The sequence below is a fragment of the Squalius cephalus genome (assembly GCF_949319135.1).
Source record: "Squalius cephalus genome assembly, chromosome: 18".
NCBI lineage: Eukaryota > Metazoa > Chordata > Actinopteri > Cypriniformes > Leuciscidae > Squalius > Squalius cephalus.
Genome location: NC_137139.1, coordinates 33,839,482 through 33,861,229, shown reverse-complemented (window position 1 = coordinate 33,861,229; position 21,748 = coordinate 33,839,482). Strand labels below are relative to the sequence as shown.

At 41.6% G+C, this 21,748-nt stretch overlaps 1 protein-coding gene across 1 annotated transcript in view; it reads left to right on the top strand.

Annotated features, from left to right (window-relative positions):
• Positions 1-16,456: 16,456 nt before the first annotated feature.
• Positions 16,457-21,748, top strand: part of LOC307146307 (E3 ubiquitin-protein ligase TRIM39-like) — a gene marked incomplete at its 3' end in the record, with an annotated part of 28,516 nt that continues 23,224 nt past the window's right edge. The window contains exons 1-6 of the mRNA XM_079850205.1: positions 16,457-16,530; positions 17,001-17,551; positions 17,809-17,865; positions 17,977-18,087; positions 19,422-19,568; positions 19,645-19,771. Coding sequence (XP_079706331.1) covers positions 17,003-17,551; positions 17,809-17,865; positions 17,977-18,087; positions 19,422-19,568; positions 19,645-19,771 — 991 coding nt within the window. The 5' untranslated portion in view covers positions 16,457-16,530; positions 17,001-17,002. The remainder of the gene's footprint in view (positions 16,531-17,000; positions 17,552-17,808; positions 17,866-17,976; positions 18,088-19,421; positions 19,569-19,644; positions 19,772-21,748) is intronic.

Below are 21,748 nucleotides of genomic sequence, written 5' to 3'. Positions count from 1 at the left end.
TAATAAAAATCAAATATTGCCACATTGATGGCTCAAGAAGGTGTAATTGTTCAAATAACATATTGTTTTATTTTAAAATGTAAAGAAATTGTAACCCTAAATTGTTTAAGTGTAATATTTCTGTAAAGGCTAGGGACAGAAAAATGGACATTTTCATAGAATGACCCTAATATCACATTGTTCATCAGTGTTTCAAAGGACCTAGTCAACACTTTAGTTGAGGGGCCACACACATGATGAAGTCATTGATAGATAATGCTTAGTTAATGATGACTACTGTATTTGAATGTCAACAGAATTTGTGTGCTATGAGCTGTGATTGGTCTATTTTGGGGTCTGTCTTAGTCATCATTAACTAAGCATTATCTATCAATGACTTCATCATGTATGTGGCCCCTCAACTAAAGTGTTGACTAGGTCCTTTGAAACACTGATGAACGATGTGATATTAATGGTGGCATAACTGTGAACAAAGAAAACATCATGATCATGCGTAATCAATCATAATTCATGATGATGTACTCCTCTTAGTTAATGTTTTAATTAAGATGTTGTTCATCCATGAAGTCATGAATGAAAAACGTTGAACTCGTGTTAGTTCCTGATGATTCATGAGATATTAATGCATGAATGAATGCATAATTCATGCATGAATTTATACATTAATTCATGGTAATTCATGTACCCTTACCGTAAAGTGTTACCGCCGTGTGTGTGTGTGTGTGTGTGTGTGTGTGTTTGTGTCCATAGTCTCTGTTCAGGATCGATTGGTTCACGGAAATTGGTGGTCTTCTTTTTAATACGTGGCTCCAGTATCGCTAGCAAAGCATCAAACTGTTCCACTGACATTCTGAGGTAAATTTTGAATCGCTCAGGATAGTTTCGTAACTCCTTGATAAGGAGGTGAAACTCTCCTTCCTCTCGGCGCAATCTCAGGATTGGATGGACCCAATATTTCCAAAATATATCTTTTTAAGAAGAAAGAGGGCAACAAAATCATCCTCACTGCTTGACGAATCCATTTTGTATTTTTTGCGTTTTTTTCCGCAAAGGTTTAATAACGCATCGGACTCAGTGTGCAAGGTTTCTGTGCGTGACAAATTTTAAGGCTGACGAACACGAAAAAACGCATACGAAAATTTCGGACTCAGTGTGCAATGGCCTTTCCTCTGAAGTAGACTATTTTAAAGAATAATAAACTGTAAGCAGACTGGATGTAACATTAACATTTTTAGATATGTCAAAATTGCAGTATCTATAATGGAGCTCGTCACACTAATGCTGGAAGCTTCTCGTTGTTCTGGTAATACACTAATACACTTATATTGTACATATAAACATTTCAGTCAGAATCTGCAGTCATATCAAGATATTTGAATTGTGAGAATCAAATCAATGAATCAATTTGATTACTTCATTACTCAGCAGAAAGAAAGAAAGAAAAAAACGAGGAAAAGATATAGGCTAACAAACAAACAGAGTTTCAGGTAATTCGGGTATGTAAGGATGAAGTGAATCTTTATCATGTACAAACTTCTCGATCCCTTTATTTTCTGGTTTCTCTCCATCATCTTTACCTCCAGTGACGCCTTCTCTTTCTTCAGCTGACAGATTTCTGTGATGAAACTATCAATATCCAGCCTGGACAGACATACAGTATATTATCTCCATTTAACAGATTTACATTTTAAACATGCTATTGTAAGAGTTAAAAGTCTAGCACATTATATTAAAAGATTAATGCTGCTGTTATATTTGATTATTTCAATGTTAATTCAGCAGTATATATATTTCTGTTAAAGTCAATGTTGTTGTGAGGACTTTTATTATGATGCGGAAATACTGAGAGGGGAGTGGAGGAGGAGAGAGAAGAAAAAAAAGTGGAAAGTAAAGAAAAAGAAAGAGCTCGTCCGTGTCCGAGGGTTTTATTTATATTTACATAAAGTTTATATTTAGATTTAAGCCCCGAGAACACCCACAACAAATGTTACACTGGTGGCAGCGGTGTTTTTCGTCGGATATTCGAGTTTCTTTTTGTTATTACTTCTCTTTCCGCCTAACGGTACATTCCGGCCGAACGCAGTCTGTAAGTTACATTACTAACGTTACTGTGATTTCAGCGAGACGCTGTGAACGTTAATGTGCCGCGAATAAACTTCAGTGATGTCAGACGAGGAAGCACAAGCAGCGCGGGAGCCCAATGCGCGGCCGCGCCGTGCACAAACACCAAAGGACATTCCTCTACCGCCGCCATTTCGCAACGATGGCTCTGAGTCTTTTCAGCTGTGGGCCCGTCGTTATGAGGTAATTCAAGAGGCTCGCTATAAAGATACTGGTGTTGATTTGGATGCAGTGTTAGCAGCAGAGTTGCCTACTAGATTGCCACCTGAACTGTTCATTGTTTGGGACAATTTTCCATCTGAAACTCAGCACTCTTTTGCTGCAGCGAAAAAACAATTGCAAGATGCTTTTGGTCAGAAGGATGTAATTGCATCTTTTCAAACATTTCCAAATTCACGTCACAAATTACCTAATGAACCAATGGAAGTGTATGCAGCAGACATATGTAGACTGGTCAAAGAAGCTTTTCCAGATTTTGAGCAGAATGCTTCTGAATACATGAAACTGTCACGATTTCTGGCTGGTTTAGATCAAGAACTCCAGATTAAATGTCATGAAAGGGGCGTGAAAACGTTCAAAGAGGCCTTCCAAGTCGCTACTCAAGCTGAGCGGGCACGCCAGGCCGCCAGATTGGTGCAGCCGTTTCCAACTGCAGTGAGAGGCGATTCGGCAGCACAGACAGTGAATGTTATTTCTGACACTGACACTTTTCTGAAGCAAGCGGTTATTGATCTAACTAACACAGTTAAAGACTTAAGTAAGGATGTTTCAGCACTGAAACTGCAGTTGCATGATGAACGCAGCCGATCACGCCAAACCCCATCACCACATCGGCACAGTCCAACAAGGTATTCTATGGCATGGAATGCGCCGTATGGACATTCACCAACCAGACGTTCAGATGCTCGTTCTCCTTCACCTGACAGCTACAGAAGATCTCCCAGCCGTCGCAGAGACTTTGGAAGACGACGTGACGACACATACCAGCATAATGTCAGAGTGGATTTTTCGCCTCACCGTAGGGAGAGGTTCAAGGATGGCTATTCTCCAAAATACTCCACTACAGCCTGCCCCGACTACTACGAGGACGACAGACGGGGACAACGGAGTGACACCATGTCTTACAACCACTCTTCATTTCAACGACGCAGTCCAAGCCCTCAGCACAAACGTGTCACCTTTGAGGACTACAAAGGCCATCATTACAGACCTCAGCATCCAAGCCTGGATCTTCAGAGTGGTCCACATGATGTCTACCCAGATCATCACAGCCATCATCAGGGAAACTTCCACTAGCTGATGCGACGGGGCACACATCAGCTGTTTCATTACCAGCCCCACACGACACCGTACAGATGATGACTACAGACACCAGCCATCCAGAGACTGAACACTGCCCTGCTACAAAGGTGAAGGACATTTGTACAGCACACATCAATGGCATTGTTGAAGGTACTGACATGCACATCATGATAGACACTGGTTCTAGTATTTCATTTATTAATGAAACTACCCGTATGGCACTTCCTTCATTGTGCAAAAGACCACTAAAGGGTAATTTTATCCTGTCAAAGTCTGTAACGGGTCAGAATCTAGATACTCTGGGAACTGTGACTGTTAACCTGAAATTAGGTGCACTGACGTTACAGCATGACATGCAGGTAATCAGAAATGTGAATCAGGGTATCATACTTGGTTGGGATTTTCTCCAGAAGCACGAGGTAATCTTGCATGTTGGTAAGGGGTTATGTTGTCTTTATGATCAGACTTTACAATTGTTAAGCACATCTCAGCTTGCCCCTGCACATTGCACAGCTCAAATTACTGTAACTACTACCGTTCCCCCCCAGTGTGAGATGCATTGTACAGCTCAGCTTATACCGTTTGCTGTTAATGCAGGTTTAGCAGATGGTTACAGTGGGTTGCTTGAGCCATATCTATCTAAGTTGGATGGTATTGCAGTTGCACGCACCCTTACAGTAGCTAAAAATGGTCAAACTGTAGTGCGAGTCCTGAATCCAACAAATAGCCCTTTTGTACTGCAATCAGGTATGCAGCTGGGGGAATTCACTCCAATTAACCAAGATGACATCGTTCAACACTCTGTATGCACTCAAGATTCTGTATGTAATGTGTCCACCCCTTCTACGCAGGCACCTCCTCCATTTGAGATTCAGAGTGGGAATCTTTCTGACCCTCAGGTGAACGAACTGCACTCACTTTTGCATGAGTATTGTGATTTGTTTAGTAAGAACCCTACAGATTTTGGTAGTACAAATATTGTCAAACACAAAATCAATACCGACAATGCAGTTCCCATTAAAAAACGTGCCTATCGTACTTCTCCTCCGATGCAAGAGTTGATTCAGTCACAGGTGGATGACATGTTGGCAAAGGGTATTGTGGAAGTCAGTCATAGCCCTTGGGCTGCACCCGTCGTCATGGTACGGAAAAAAGATGGCACCTGGCGTTTTTGTGTCGATTATAGAGGCCTTAATTCTGTCACCATTAAAGACGCCCATCCTTTACCCAGAACAGATGACACCTTGGATGCGCTTAAAGGTTCCTCTATATTCAGTACCATGGATCTTTCATCCGGATATTGGCAAGTGCAGCTTGAGGAGACAGACAAACCAAAAACAGCCTTCACTACTGGTCGTTCTTTATATCAGTTTACAGTAATGCCAATGGGTCTTGTCAATGCTCCGCCCACTTTTCAACATTTGATGCAGCTAGTGTTGCAGGGTCTGTCCTGGAAAACATGTCTTGTGTATTTAGACGATATCATCGTCTACAGCAAGAATTTTGCAGAGCATATGCAACATTTGAGAGAGGTTTTTGAGCGTTTGAAAGCAGCAAACTTGAAGCTGAAACCATCTAAATGTTCTTTTGCTCAACAGCAAGTGACATTTCTGGGCCATATTGTGTCTTCTGCCGGTCTTCAGCCTGATGTTAAAAACATTCAGAAGGTTAAGGAATGGCCTACTCCCGGAAATCCTACAGAAGTTCGAGCCTTCTTAGGCCTGTGCTCATATTACAGGCGTTTCATTCGCTGTTTTGCTCAAATGTCACAGCCACTGCATGCTCTAACTCAGAAAGCAAAGTTGTTTGTTTGGACTGAGTTAGAACAAGAAGCTTTCAATTCGTTGCGACATGCACTTACCAATGCTCCAATTCTTTCCTACCCAGACTTTTCAAAGGAGTTTTTGCTCTTCACAGACGCTTCAAACACAGCTATCGGAAGTGTTCTGTCCCAGATGAACGCTGACGACAAAGAAAGTGTCATTGCTTATGGCAGTCACATCTTGACACCTACTGAGAAGCGATGGTCTACATATGATAGGGAGTTGTGGGCTATTGTTTGGTCCATTCGTCACTTCCGTCAGTATCTCATGGGTCATTCTTTTCGAATCATTACTGACCATAAGCCCTTGCTTAGTCTGAGGAGAATGGTTTTGGATGGGGATCCAACGGGGCGCAGAGCAAGGTGGGCTCTGGAGATCGACCTCTATGACTGGACCATTGAGCACAGACATGGTCACAAACACGCCAATGCTGATGCCATGTCTCGTCGACCTGAAAGGGAGAACAACATTTCCAATGACTTGGAGATCAAGCCTGTCCATTTTGTTTCTTCGTCGACGCAGACTGAGGTAACCGAATCACATCCTACTTCTGCACAACCTGTTTCTTCTTGTGCGAGTTCTGAGTTTGAGTCTTCAAATTCTACGGTTTCTGCCTTTTCCAGCGTTACATGCCTGGGTATGCATAATGGCGATATGCTACAGGCTCAGAAGGCTGACCCTGTTTTAAGCATTGTCGGCGAATGGGTGTTAACGCAGAAAAGACCCCCATACACAACGCTCAAAGGTGCTGCTAATGGACTGAGACATTTCTGGAAAGACTTTGCAAGACTTACCTTTGTAGATCATGTCCTTTGTCGAAGAGTCAGACCTCCGCCAGGTGAACAGATTCTGCAGGTTGTAGTTCCAACAGCATTGCAACGTAACGTGTTTGAGACTTTGCATGGTCATTCACTCACCGGACATTTCAGTGCACAAAAGACATTGCAACGTGCTCTAGTGAGATGCTACTGGCCCCATATGTCTAGGGACATTACTCTATGGTGCGCCCAATGTCAAGCTTGTGAATCAAGGAGACCACAAACACCTCATCAGCAGGCCCCAATGCAAAACATGGTCACAAGCATGCCTTTTGAAAAAGTTGCTGCTGATCTAACGGAGTTGCCCCTTACACAGAAAGGGAATCGGTATGTTCTGGTTGTAATGGATTACTTCACCAAATACCTCAATCTCTATGCAGTTACTGATCAACGTGCAACGACTGTCGCCAGGTGCTTGTTTGAAGACTATGTGAGCCAACATGGTGTGCCCCAGAGTTTGCACACTGATCAAGGCCGACAGTTTGATTCTGATTTGGTGAAAGAACTGTGTTCCCTGCTTGGGATTCATAAAACACGGACATCTCCATATCACGCCATGTCAGACGGTATGGTAGAACGTGCCAATAGGTCCATAAAAGATCAGCTTGCAAAATATCTGTATACCAAAGGTGGGGAATGGGATGACCACTTAAAACAGGTTGAATTTGCCTACAATACTAGTGTTCATTCCTCAACTAAACATACACCTTTCTTCTTAGCACATGGGAGAGAAGCTCGCCTACCTGCTGACTTTCTTCTTGGTGTACCCTCAGCATCTTCCAGGGCTACACCCGGAGCCCCGGCTGAATATGTACACTCTTTGCTGGGACGGCTACGCTCTGCTTTTACTACCGTGGCAGATAATATCCAGACAGCGGGAGCACAGCAAAAGCATTACTACGATCGCCATCTCCGACATGTGGCTTATCAACCTCAGGATCTTGTATGGGTTGATCTTCCAGCTATGTCAAGACACAAACTCTCTCCGAAATGGACTGGTCCATACCAAGTTTTGAGCAGGTTGGACTCACCGACCGGTGACATTGGAGTGACATATAAAGTGAAAGATCTGCTTGATTCTAGGTCAAAGCCTAAAGTTATTCACTATAATCGGCTTAAACCTTATCGCTCTGTGTGGTCACCTGATCCATGTCCAGTTATGCCATCCCCTCATATGGGACGCCCTCCACTTACAGCACTCTCAGGCTCCAGACCTTATGTTTTTCATGACTCTGTCAGGCCAACTCCACAGATTCAAAGGCAGGATGGTACATTGCCTCCTGTTCAGGCTCAGGTTGAAATTTCGGAGGGTTCTAGGGCTGACTCCCGTATAGAACTCCCTACAGAACAGCCAAATGTCATTAGAACAAGGTCAGGACGTTCGGTGCGCCCTCCATTACGGTATAGGGATGTATAATGTCTTTAATATCCATCTCCACATATTCTTGTTCATATACAACAAAATTCTTGAGTATGGGATTGTTTAATGTATAGTTGAAAGATTGGAGTAATGGCAACTAAGTTCAGAAAACCTGACACATTCAAAAAGTGTTATTTGTATTATGTTTGATTTATTCCTGTTTTCTGAAAATCTTCTACCCCCAAAGTGTTTTGTTTTGAAGTACCAATGTAAGGAAAGCATATTTTGTTACAGATGTATTATTTTTTTTTGGTATCAGGAAACGAGGACGTTTCTTTTCATAAGGGGGAAGTAGTGTAAGAGTTAAAAGTCTAGCACATTATATTAAAAGATTAATGCTGCTGTTATATTTGATTATTTCAATGTTAATTCAGCAGTATATATATTTCTGTTAAAGTCAATGTTGTTGTGAGGACTTTTATTATGATGCGGAAATACTGAGAGGGGAGTGGAGGAGGAGAGAGAAGAAAAAAAAGTGGAAAGTAAAGAAAAAGAAAGAGCTCGTCCGTGTCCGAGGGTTTTATTTATATTTACATAAAGTTTATATTTAGATTTAAGCCCCGAGAACACCCACAACAAATGTTACACTATTCTCAAACTTCTACTGGTTTCTTCTGAATCTGTGAGCACTGTGTGAACTCCTTTCAAAAGTGAGCTGCTGCTGCTTCGTTTCGTTTACAGTGGATCTTAAACTACTAAACAGTGCATTAGCGCCACCTATTGGCAGTATGGACCAGAAAACACCCTTCATCTTGTAACGGTGGTATCGCCCAATAAAGAAAAAAAAAACTGAACAAAAAAACAAAACAATTTAAGGCAAGAATCGAACCCGGATCTCCTGCATGGTAACACAGAGTCCTAACCGCTAGACCACAGTGCCATTCTTTCTTTCAGTGGTCAGCAACAGTCCTACATTGACTCTCAGTCCCAAAACCTCGAGAAAAAAAAAATGTTCGGGCGCCAGACAAGTATACACTTGCCACAAAGATTATCGTCCCGGATATCTATACCAACCACCCGTTACATACAAAAAGAGAAAAAACAAAATACATAAGAAATTATATACAACTGTGTTTAATAAGAATTAACAAGTTTTCTTTTCTTTTTATCAACACAGTGTACTTCAAAAATAATACAAAAATAAACAAGAGGAAAAAAAAAATTCAACACTCTTTAAATCACGGTAGCAATGTATATTCAAATTCAAAAAATAGAGAGAGAGAGAAAAAGAAGAGGAAAAAAAACAAAACGAGAAAACTAGCACTCGTTAAATCTGCGGCACTGAGTGCTGTGTGTGTGTGTGTGTGTGTGCGTGTGAACTCATTTCGTGTTTGGGAATATAGCAACACTGACCAAGTTGGCAGCACGGGTGGTCAAGAGTGACTCGGGAACATCGGCAGCGTCAGTCCGTCTTGCTCCTATCTTTGTCACTGCTCCACCAAGCCACCGATTTTGGAGTACGATGCAAAACTCCAATCCGATTCAAAACTTGAGAAAGCCCAAAGGACACATCCGCTAGCGAGAGGCTAACCAAACAGCACTACCTCCTCTCCACAATGCCCGAAAAACACACACTTTTCTCACGAAATCCACCTGCAAAGACTGCCTCCAACGGGAAAGTAGCGCACACTCTTCAGTTGAACATGACCGCGACTATACTCTTTAAAACCATGCCCCTATACTCATTTCCGTTGTTAATTTCTTCTCCTCCAATCCTGCCAGAGTATAGTTTTTTGGGAGGACGTGACAGAAAATGAAAGTACTTAAAGGGGCAGTACAGAAAAATATCTGTATTGCTACACTCTCCCCCCCCTGGCTAAAACAACCCATGGTTGTTAAGAGAAAAGAATCAAAAACCAAAGAACTCCTCCTCATCTGAGGTTTCTTGAAAGAGGTTTTGAAGTTTCCTCTTCGCCTGGTCCTCAAACTCCTCAGCTGTTGGAAAACACATTTTAAGATTGCACACATGTGCAGTGCGCACATCTTCTCCAGTGGCCTCCAACGCTATGCGGTAATTCAAAGGTCCCAGTTTTCTCAGAATCCGGTAAGGCCCTTTCCATTTAGGTGCCAATTTTGCACTAAACTTGTGTTGTGCACTGGACTGAGGAAAGTTTCGAAGCCATACCCGGTCTTTGATTTTGAAAGTGATGTCTTGTCTTTTTTTGTTATAGTTCCGGAGTTGTCGCTGTTGGGCTTTTCTGCTGCTCTCTCTAGCTTGAGATTGCAGTTGTTGAATGTGACAAACCACATCATAAGAGGAAGTTTCTGGAGTGAGATTTGGACCGTGAAGTATTTTATCCATTGCCCCGTGCAGTTTCCTTCCGAGCTGTAATTCTGCAGGGGTTACTCCAATGGTCTCCTGGATGGCAGAATTCATGGCAAATCGCAACTCCGATAAGAACTGATCCCATTTCGTGTGGTTGTCATCCACATATGCCGCAATCACGTTTTTAAGAGTTCTGTTCACACGTTCAGTCATGTTAGTCTGAGGATGATATGCGGTGGTTAACTTGTGGGTAACTCTCCATTTTTCACATACTTCTCTGAACACAGATGAGATGAATTAGCTGCCCCTATCAGAAAGAATGAAGTCTGGAACTCCCCACCGGGTTAAGATTTATTTTCTTAGAATTGTTGCAACACTCTGAGCAGTGGCATGACGCATGGGGAAAAACTCAACCCATCGGGTGTAATAATCAACGAAAACCAGCAAGTACTCATTTTGCTGTGTACTCCGAGGTAGTGGGCCCATAATATCAACTCCCAGCATTTCATTTGGACGAGTGGTGGTAATTGATTGGAGTTTTCCTGCAGGTTTCTGGTTATAATGCCTGAGGGTTTGGCATGTCACACAACTCCTGACATGATGTTTCACATTAGTCCACATTCCTGGCCAAAACGCTACTTCCTGGAGCCGTTTATAGGTTTTATAGATTCCTCGATGGCCACTTAGGGGATGAGAATGATAATGCTGTAGGAGTGTCGGCCTGAGACTGCTGGGAACATACACTCTATAGTGTATTTGCTCATTCGCTAGGTAAGTTTTGTGATACAACTTATCCTCTACCACTTCATATTGGGCCATTTGTGGACTTTGTTTTTCTGCTACTGCCTGTAATAGCTTTGTTATTTCACAGTCTTTATGCTGTTCCTCCCACAGGACAACATCTGACACTGGAAGCTCTGGGTGTTGGTCCGTCTTTTGCTGGTTGTAAAGGGTGCAACATGCTGTGATGGGAGGACTTGCTGTGGTAGAAGACTGGGACAAAGCATCAGGGGCTACGTTTAATTTCCCTTTACGGTATTCAATGACGAAATTGAATTTTTGCAGTCTCAGGACCCATCGGATGAGGCGGCTGTTGGTTTTGGTGGATCCCATGACCCATTGCAGAGCGGAATGGTCTGTGACAACAGTGAAGAGTTTATGTTCAAGGTAATGTTGCCACTTTTCCAAGGCCCACACAACTGCCAGACACTCTTTTTCTGTTGCCGTGTAGTTGATTTCTGCCGCAGTTAAGGCTCGGCTGGCGTAAGCAATAACCTCCTCTCTGCCTAGATCTTTCCGCTGTGTGAGAATAGCACCCAGTCCTGTGTCGCTGGCATCTGTATATACGATGAATGGGACTCGAAGATCAGGGTGGCCGAGAATGGGGGGCGACGAGAGGCATGCTTTTAACTGGTCAAACGCTTGTTGACACAGCATCGTCCATTTAAACCCTTGTCCTTTTTTTTTTCATTGAATTTAGGGGCTCAGCAATTTTAGAAAAATTGGGCACAAACCGGTGGTACCATCCAGATAAGCCCAAGAACCTCTGAACTTCCTTCAAGTTGCAAGGGACAGGAAAGGTGCGAATGGCCTCAACTTTACTTGGATCAGCCGTGATACCTTTTGTGCTTACCACATGACCCAGAAAAGTGATTTCTGAGAGACAAAACTTGCACTTTTTCAAGTTAATAGTCAAACCAGCCGTTTCCAGCCTGTGGAGGACAGTCTGAAGGTCACAGAAATGCTGGTTCACGGAGGGAGAATAAATGATGATGTCATCAATGTAAACAAAACATATTTGACTTCTTAGCTCCCCCAGGACTGTCTCCATCAGCCTCTGGAAGGTTGCAGATGCATTTTTTAAACCAAAAGGCATAACGTTGAAGTGATATAGACCTGCAGGTACGATAAAAGCAGTCTTGGCTTTACTATCAGGATCCATTGACACTTGCCAATACCCGCTGTTGAGGTCTATGGTAGAGAAAATGGATGCCCCAGAGAGTGATTCTAGGATCTCTGTGATATTTGGAAGGGGGTAAGCGTCATTTTCTGCAGTTGCATTGACTTTACGGTAGTCTACACAGAACCTTAGTTTTCCATTTTTCTTTGGAACAAGGACTACTGGTGAGGCCCAACCAGAATGTGATGGCTCCACAATTCCTTCTTTCAACATCACCTCCAATTGTTCCTCCATTGCCTGCTGTTTTACAACAGACAACCGATAGGGCCGTTGCTTAATAGGTACCTGACAGGTGGTGTAAATGCGATGTTTCAAAACATCTGTTCGTCCAGTTTGGTGAGTACATACTCGTGGGTTACTTTCTAGGATCTGAAGTAGCTGCTGCTTTTCATCCAGGAGTAGATGTGCTTTACTTACAGCATCCATAATTAGTGTTGCATCATCCACACTGTCAGTTTGTAGTATGGTCAAAAAAGGTTGGGGAGGAGGAACAGCACTTAACAGAGACAAGTTTAGTTTGCTTTTGCTGGTTCTTTTCTCCTCCTTCATGGGTGGTGAGTTAACAAGGGGTTCACTGGCATTTCCAGGTTGAAATGGATATTCTTCAGCAAGGTCAGACTTGAAGGAATATTTGTGTTCACTGACATTAATCTGCAGGCCACTGAAAAAGATAAAGTCCAACCCCAGGACGATGGCATAAGCAAGGGCTTGAGAAGGGAGGACAACAGCAGGTAATGTAATGGCTTTACCATGTAGATGAATAGTGGTGTTTATCCATCCTAGAGGACTCTCACCTTTGCCATTTGCCAAATAGAGAGGACCACAAGACCATGGTTGGAGCTGGTCCTGGATGGCAAGCTGCTTCATGAGATTTTCGTGAATTAGCGTGTAACTTGCTCCAGTATCCATGATAGCTTTCCCCATCCAAAATCCAATGCGAATTGGGACTACTAATTGCTGTGGTATGGTCATAAATGCGCTTGATCTTGAAGTGTTTGAGATACTCTGGGTTTCTGCTTGTGACTGAGATGTTTCAGAGGCTGCTACAGTGTTATTTGAAGGCCGTCCCCCTGATTTTGCAGAGTGGTGAGAATACTTTCCCTGGGGAAACTGTTGTTGACCAGAAGACTGATGAGATGGATGTACATACAGTGGGCAATTTCCTGGAGGATGTGGTCCATTACATCTCCAACACTGTACCGGTGGTTTCTCAGCAGGTCGGTTGGGTTGGGTCACTTGGTGTTTTTGTAAATTTGCTTGTTGTTTAAGGCCCACATGCCCTTCATACCGAAGTTGTTCTTCGAAATCCTTTTCCAGTTGGTGTCCGAGTTTAACCAAATCTTCGACGGTGTTCACCCGACTTCGCAGCTGACTTGCCAGGTAAGGCTTGATATTTTTTAGGATCATTTTGACAATCTCGTTTTCTGTTAGTGTGGTCTTCCATCTTTTACACAGTGCACGATAAGTGAATGCAAAGTCTCTAACTGATTCCTTCTCCCCTTGAACTCTCGTACGAACCCGTTCAGCCAGCTCATCCTCATAGTCCTCGGACAGGAAAGCAGAGAGGAACGAGGTCTCAAATTCCTTCCACGTGGTTATATTAAAACGACTTACTTCCCACCAGTCACGTGCAGTGCCATGCAATACTGTGCGGAAGGTAGCCAGGAGGTCTGCATCTGTCAAAGGATGTAGAGCCAAAAAATCTTGACACTTCGTCAAGTACAATAGAGGGTCAATATCATCTGTAGGCCACCCAAAAGTGGGAAAGGTTAATTCAATATGGTCACTTTTCACAATAGGGATCGATAGCGGGGTTGAAATAGTCTCTGGTGCTTGGGGTGTTGGGAGTGTAGTACTCAGAACTTGAGCTGTTGTTTGTTTCATTAGGGGTTCAACAGTTTTCTTATTGTACACTTGAAAATCATTCCGCAGCTCGGCTACACAGATACGACATTTGTCAATTTGTGTTTCACATTGCTGAAGATTTGTGGTTACATTATCAAGGCCACTCAGAAGTGTATGTTGGATGGCTTGGATATCCTGTTGGACCTCCACCCGTAGCCTTTCCACCTGATCACGAACTGCAGAAGTGATAGTTGATTCCATTTTCTGAATTTCTTTCGAGAACATCAGTTTCACAGCCTTAATCAATTGGTCGGTCTCAGCTGCCTCTTGTTGTTTAGATGCAGTCAATAGGGTGAGAACCTGTTGCTTGTTGGTCTCCACCTTGGCCGAAAGATCGTTGATCTGGCTTTCACGGTGAGAAGAGGAGGCCTTCAGTACTTGGGTAAGCTCATTTACATTTCTCTCCTGGTTTTTCATGAATTCCCTCAGATTGTCCCAGTTACCTTGTACCTGAGCAGTGAAATGGTGAATTTCCCTCCCAGGGGTTGGAAGGATGCCGGGCAAGGCATGCTGATCCATTGAGGAAAGAGATGCAACATCAGGGGACGTACAAAGTTGCATGTTATCAGATTCTGGAGCCCAAGTGAGGGGTTGTACTGATGTGCTGCCTCCTAGAGCAGGGGAGAGCATCCGCACCTGGGTTCCCGGATAGGGAAAACTGTATGGAGTGGAAATGTTGGGTACATCCGGTTCATCAATGTCCACATAAGTGGAGTATGGGGGAGGTGTAGTGGCCATGTATGGTAATGTTTGGGTGTATTGTAAATGTTAATAAATGAATAAATGAAAATCAAGATACTGTATGTGGGCAACAGGGGCTTAGTAAAATAACAAAATCAACAGCTTTTTCCTCAATAGTCAATTTAGAACATTTTCCCCAAACACCATCAAAAAAGGAGAAAAACCCACCAAATACATATTCAAAAGCAGACACACCAATTAAGAAAGATTATTCAAAAGTTCAGGGGTTCACGTGCTCACAATCCACATATTTTCACAGTCACAATTTTCAGTCACAGATAAAGTTCACAGTCACAATTTTCAAGTGTTCATATTTAGTTCACGTTTAGTTCACGTCCCTGTTCGGGCGCCACTTCTGTAACGGTGGTATCGCCCAATAAAGAAAAAAAAAACTGAACAACAAAAAAAAAACAATTTAAGGCGAGAATCAAACCCAGATCTCCTGCATGGTAACGCGGAGTCCTAACCGCTAGACCACAGTGCCAATCTTACTTTCAGTGGTCAGCAACAGTCCTACATTGACTCTCAGTCCCAAAACCTCGAGAAAAAAAAAAACCAATCATTAATGTTCGGGCGCCAGACAAGTATACACTTGCCACAAAGATTATCGTCCCGGATATCTATACCAACCACCCGTTACATACAAAAAGAGAAAAAACAAAATACATAAGAAATTATATACAACTGTGTTTAATAAGAATTAACAAGTTTTCTTTTCTTTTTATCAACACAGTGTACTTCAAAAATAATAAAAAAATAAACAAGAGGAAAAAAAAAATTCAACACTCTTTAAATCACGGTAGCAATGTATATTCAAATTCAAAAAATAGAGAGAGAGAGAAAAAGAAGAGGAAAAAAAACAAAACGAGAAAACTAGCACTCGTTAAATCTGCGGCACTGAGTGCTGTGTGTGTGTGTGTGTGTGTGCGTGTGAACTCATTTCGTGTTTGGGAATATAGCAACACTGACCAAGTTGGCAGCACGGGTGGTCAAGAGTGACTCGGGAACATCGGCAGCGTCAGTCCGTCTTGCTCCTATCTTTGTCCCTGCTCCACCAAGCCACCGGTTTTGGAGTACGATGCAAAACTCCAATCCGATTCAAAACTTGAGAAAGCCCAAAGGACACATCCGCTAGCGAGAGGCTAACCAAACAGCACTACCTCCTCTCCACGATGCCCGAAAAACACACACTTTTCTCACGAAATCCACCCGCAATGACTGCCTCCAACGGGAAAGTAGCGCACACTCTTCAGTTGAACATGACCGCGACTATACTCTTTAAAACCATGCCCCTATACTCATTTCCGTTGTTAATTTCTTCTCCTCCAATCCTGCCAGAGTATAGTTTTTTGGGAGGACGTGACAGAAAATGAAAGTACTTAAAGGGGCAGTACAGAAAAATATCTGTATTGCTACAATCTCTTCATATCCACACTGAGCCTCACACACCATCCAGAGCAAACAACAAGCACTGCACACTATAGCTACTGTTAGCATATTTGAAATATGTTTATAGATATATGTTTTATCCTCCTGTGAGCTCTTTCTTTAGTGGTTTTTCCGGCGGATAAAATCAGATTTCCCTCAGATCTACCGCCAAAATAACGGCTGAGATTCGCGCTTCAGGATCGTGACGTGAGTGTGCGCTCTCGTACAGTGCCCAGACAACGGTCAGCATTTTATCTCTATGGGGTTGATTTTAAAAACAACTACCAATCTTTTTTTTTTTTTTTTTTATAATTAATTAAACAATAATCATAATTTATTTTTAGCTACCCGGAAGCCTTTATATGTTTTATTGTTTTACCGATCCTCCTGGAAATCAAGGCAAATTGCACTGAATCATATGTTTAGTGTGTGCCTTTTCAAACAAACTTCAATTGTATAAACTGTGATAACTTGATATTTGCCACTGCTCTCTTCAAAAATTAAGGAACTAAATAAAACTACATATATTCTAAAAGTTTCTTACACTGTTTACTCACTCATCATGGATGGATTAGGAACAGTTTCATATTTATGATTATGGGCGGAGCTACAGTATATGACATCACTGCATGTGTGTAAAGTCTTTGTTGAAAGTGAAACTGAACAGATGAACTGGAAGCTTCTTCAAACAACACTTCTTTTCCGAAACCCTGAAATTAACGATCAAATCTGACATTCACTCACAGGTAAGCGATGGAAATGTAAGTTCACTAGTTTAATAGCATGATGCAGAACAAGAACGTTTGTAAAATTAAAGTCTGTGTTCATGCAACACATATCAGAATCAGGAAGTATTTGAACTGCAGACAGAATAAACAAAGTTCAGTGAAAACCATAACTCTATTAAACAGAAATGACTCTTGGTGGTTATTTGTTATTTGCTTGAAAAAGTACAGTTCCACTCATTTTTTTTTTTTTTAAATCTCATGATTGTATTAAAATGTTGTTGTGAAAACCTATTACATTTGCTGTACTGTGTTTCTTCCCTAGTTTAGTGTCTGTATTTAGTTTCTTCAGATTTTTTCTACAGGTATTTAACATGCAACATCCATAGCCTAATTTACTCAGTACATATAATTATCAGAATTGCTCTCTTCAGGAATGTAGAAGATATATTGACATTACTTATCTTATTACTACTTAATTATCTTTTCAGCCATGGCATCCTCCAGTGGTCCATCACTAAATGAGAAGCTCCAGTGCTCCATCTGTCTGAAAGTGTTCACTGATCCAGTCACCACTCCATGTGGACACAACTTCTGCAGAACCTGCCTGAGAAAGTGCTGGCCGAACTCACCGATCTGCTTCTGTCCACTCTGTAACGAAAAATTCAGCAGAAGACCTGAGCTCAAGATTAATACAACACTCGGAAAGCTTGTGCAACACTTTAAGAAGCTTAATCAAGAATCTGAGGTGTTCTGTGACTTCTGTGATGAAAGAAAGCAGAAAGCTGTGAAGACCTGCCTGACGTGTCAAAGCTCTTACTGTGAGACTCATCTGGAGCCTCATCGCAGAGTCCCACGTCTAAAGAAACACACACTGATCAACGCTGTGGAAAATCTGGAGGATTACATATGCCAGAAACACGAGAGACCTCTGGAGCTGTTCTGCAGAGATGACCAGACGTGTGTTTGTCTGTCCTGCACTGAAGGAGAACACAGGACTCACAACACTGTTCCTATAGAGGAGGAGAGTCGAGAGAAGAAGGTAAAGAGATACAGACAAAACACTTTAAACACACTGTGAAATGCATCCTAAACCAGCTAAAAGTTAATTTTGTAAATTTTTGAGAATGCAATATAAGTTACCTTTAAAGCTGACAGACATGGACTAAAAGCCATATGTATAAAAATTAATTCATGAGGTCGAACATTTATTATTCAAATAAGATTTTCTTTTTCTTTTTCAGAAGATTGAACGCTAAATTCAGTAATAAATGTGTCTGTGTTTTTCTCTGTATGTAGATGATCCAGGACAGAATGAAGAAGATTCAAGAGATCACGTGCTCAGAGCAGAGAAAAGTGAGTGAAAAAAAATTATTAAAATCATTTGGCTTCTTGCACAACTTATCACAATCTTTGCGATCTTTCTTCGAGAAGTGTTACTTGAACTCAATCTTCCTCTTTTTGCAGACTCTCGCCTCCATTGATTGTTTCCTTACTTCGTCTTGGACCGTCCACATTTCAAACTGGATGATTATTGGTCTGGGTGTCCTGTTGGTAGCAACATTGATGTATACCAGTGTAAGTGTGTGTGCAAGAGTGTGTAAGTGCATTGGTTTAGGAGTGAGTGGTTTGGTACTTGCGGTTAAGTGTGTCTTCAGCTGCTTCTAGAATGATGTGATGGTCTCAGCAGTTCGGTTGGAGGTTAAAATAAATAAATAAAGGATTCAAATGGATTTACGGGAAAGAAAAAAGAACAGTAAAAGAAAAAGATTTTTTTGAATTTTTTTGAAAATAATATTTTATTTCAGTCGTATTCATATACCTAATATGTTGAAAATGCAAAATGGAAAAATGCTTCTAGTCTCCTCACAGTCAATGAATTACATAAATCACGTAAAGAAAAGTTTCAATTACATTTTTTTTTTTAGTTTGCATTACTGGATATTACTGTTGGTCATTTAACATTAAAACAGTGTCAGGGTTCTGTCACTTTAGTCTGTTTATTCTTGAACTCTGACACTGCTATTCTCTTGTCTTGTCATGTTGAGCGTGCGGTTCGATCGGGCCGTATGCTCTTCTGTCCATGTGAGTTGCTTTGTGTGTGGAGCGTAGTGTTCGGATCCCGACACTTCAGTCTAGTTTTGTTTCGGTTCGTGTCGAGGTTTGGACATTCATGCTCCATGTGTTTGCCTTCTGTTGTGAGAGCACGGGATGAGCATTCCCTCATTCTCCATGAGCTCTGTCTAGTTGTGTGAGTGTGCGGTTTCGAGTTCACTTCGGCCATACACTATTCTGTTCGCTTGTGTTGTTGTGTTTTGTGCAGAACACGGGTCAAGTTTTCATCGGCCACTTGTTTTCATGTTGTGTCATGTGTGAACATGCGGTGAGTGTTCTCATTAGCTGTGTGTGTCGTATCAGTTGCCCCACATGCTCTTCCTCCTTACCTGCCTTGTTTGCTACCAATTTATTTTCCTTGAGTTTTCAGTCCTGTGACAGTTTGTTGTTTTACATTCCTTGTGTCCTGATCCCTGAAGCCATGTCATGTCCTGCTACCAAGTCTTGTCCTGCCAAGTCAAGCTGACCGGTCCTGTTTTCTCCTACGGGGAACAAACAAAAGCCCATTTCTCGCCTCATCCCTTACCTCAACCTTGACAAACAGTTGTCAGATACTAGTATTAAATGTTTAGGCACTTCTTATGTTGATTCTTTGACCATTAAAACTGAAGCTCCTTGCTGAAATTCAAGCTCAGCGTCTGTGAACAGTAAAGCCTGTCTTCATTGATTTGATTGGCCATCTCAGTAATTTTGGCATTGATGAGTGATGTTAGAACTAGAGGAAAACCAGCTTAAAATGTAACTTTTGGGGGTAATTCAGTGTTGAGCTCTTTACTGATCTGATCCGCTTTATTTAGAGATGTCAGTCTGATCTGCTGAAGATGATGGATGAAATCACTGAGCAGAAGAGGAGAAACACTGAGCTGGAGCAGGAAAACACTGAGCTGAAGAAGAGAAACACTGAGCTGGAGAAGCTCTCACACACTGAAGATCATCTCATACAGGTCTGTCAACATCCATCTCATCAGTGATAATGTGGAATATAATTAATATTTAATAGTCTTCTCTCTCCTGCTGTAGATGTACTCATCCCTGTACAGCAAGAACTGGATTGAGATCGATAGCGACTCTGATGTGGACGTGCACGTGCTGAAAATAGCTCTGACTGAACTGAAGAAACAGCTTATAGAAAAACTCACTCAAACTGGTATGTGAATATCAAATACAGTTAAAAGCGTTAACTTAATTGTAAGCTTCTGTGATGTGCTGGTGATCACCACATTATTATAAAATCACTTAAAGTTATATCTTCAACTCAAGAGAACGCAGCGTTGTGGACCAATAACCCTGTATTAATATTGAGATCAATCAACATTTTCAGGAGAATGTGTGTCTTCATTGAATTGAAAGCTGAGCTAAAATCTATGAATAAAACCCTGGCATATCCTTTAGGATGCATAAGATGTTTAGTAACTGTATTAAGCAGGGTCAGCACAGCATCATCTGTCTCTCTGTCTATCTTATATGTCAGGGATAGACAACTCCGGTCCTGGAGGGCCACTGTCCTGCAGAGTTTAGCTCCAACCCTAATTAAACACACCTGAACAAGGCAATCAGTGTTTTCAGGATTACTAAATAGATACAGGCAGGTGAGTTTTTATCAGGGCTGAAGATAAACTCTGCAGGACAGTGGCCCTCCAGGACCGGAGTTGTCTATCCCTGTTATATGTGAACTGGAGTGGATCTAGTAAAGACGCCACAGTGGAGGTCAAATGACTGGCCTTGTTATTGAGAGCTTGTTATATGGGGAAATGTTCAGTTTTAGTTTCAGACAATATCTTCTGAATCTATCTATCAAAATTTGATATACAACATAATATAATCAATCAATAGTCCAATTTAAACGAGTGGGACAGTCCACATATTGCTTAAGAGTAGGTTGATATTCAGATAAGTCACAGAAATGAAAGTCTCCAAGAATTAAAACAGGTTGACCTGCAGAGCGAGTGCATCATTGTAGCTCTTCGCTATTCTCTCTCCTGCAGCATCAACGTTCGGTCCGAGTACATTAGTAAATCTGACCGTGATCTTGCCGTTCTCCCTTGAGAGATAAAATGGCCTAAAGAAATTGTTACAATCGCGAAGTCCGGTGTGCACACTCCCTCCCGTACACAGTATTGTGTGGCCCAGCTGTTGTAAGCAAACACACACAGTCCTCCAATGGATTTAAATGATCTACACTGGTCTCTGTCCGCTCGTATTGTTGTAAACCTGTTAGGCACAGGGTTGAATGATGAGTTTGAGTTTCTGTAATTAAATAATGTAGTTATTCTGGGGATTATGGGGGGTGCTGGATGGCAGAGGCAGGCGAAATACACATTGATTGCGCAGATATTAACATAATCAAATATATAATATTCAATAAAAATAAACATTAATAAGACTTATTCATGTTTCTTTTTATTTATTTTTATTGATTGCAAAAATTAACTAGATTAATCACACATTTTTTTCTGATTAATCACGATTAATCGCCATAAAAAAAGCTTACGTTTTTAATATATTTCATAATGTAATAATTTCACAGTTAATCTCCAAATTAATGTAGAAACAACATAAAGACAGTATATTTTAAATATTTGTCTAACAGGTAGGACATATACAGAAACTGAATCAAAGTTTATTTATGAAGTACTTTTTAAAAACAGCAAGTGTTTATCAAAGTGCTGTGCACACCTATCCCATATCAATGATACAAACAGTCAGCAGAGACAACTCTCACATAGCATCAAATGCCAAACTATAAAAATAAGTTTTTAAGATAGTTGTAAAAACAGCAAGTGTTTGAGCCTGTCTAATGTACAGGGACACTATTCCAGAGCTAGGGAGCCGCCGCTGCAAATGCTCGGTCACCCCTGCTCTTCAACTTTACCCGTGGGACAACTAAAAGCGAATGATCAGCAGACCTAAGTGCTCTTAGTGGAGCATACAGTTTGATCAGGTCAGAAAGATATTTAGGTGCAAAACCATTAAGAGATTTAAAAACAAACACCAAAATCTTAAAATGAATCCTGAAATGGACAGGCAACCAGTGAAGAGAGGCGAGAACAGGGGTAATGTGTTCCCGCTTTCATGGACCCATCAACAGGCGAGCTGCTGCATTCTGGACCATCTGCAGTCTGGA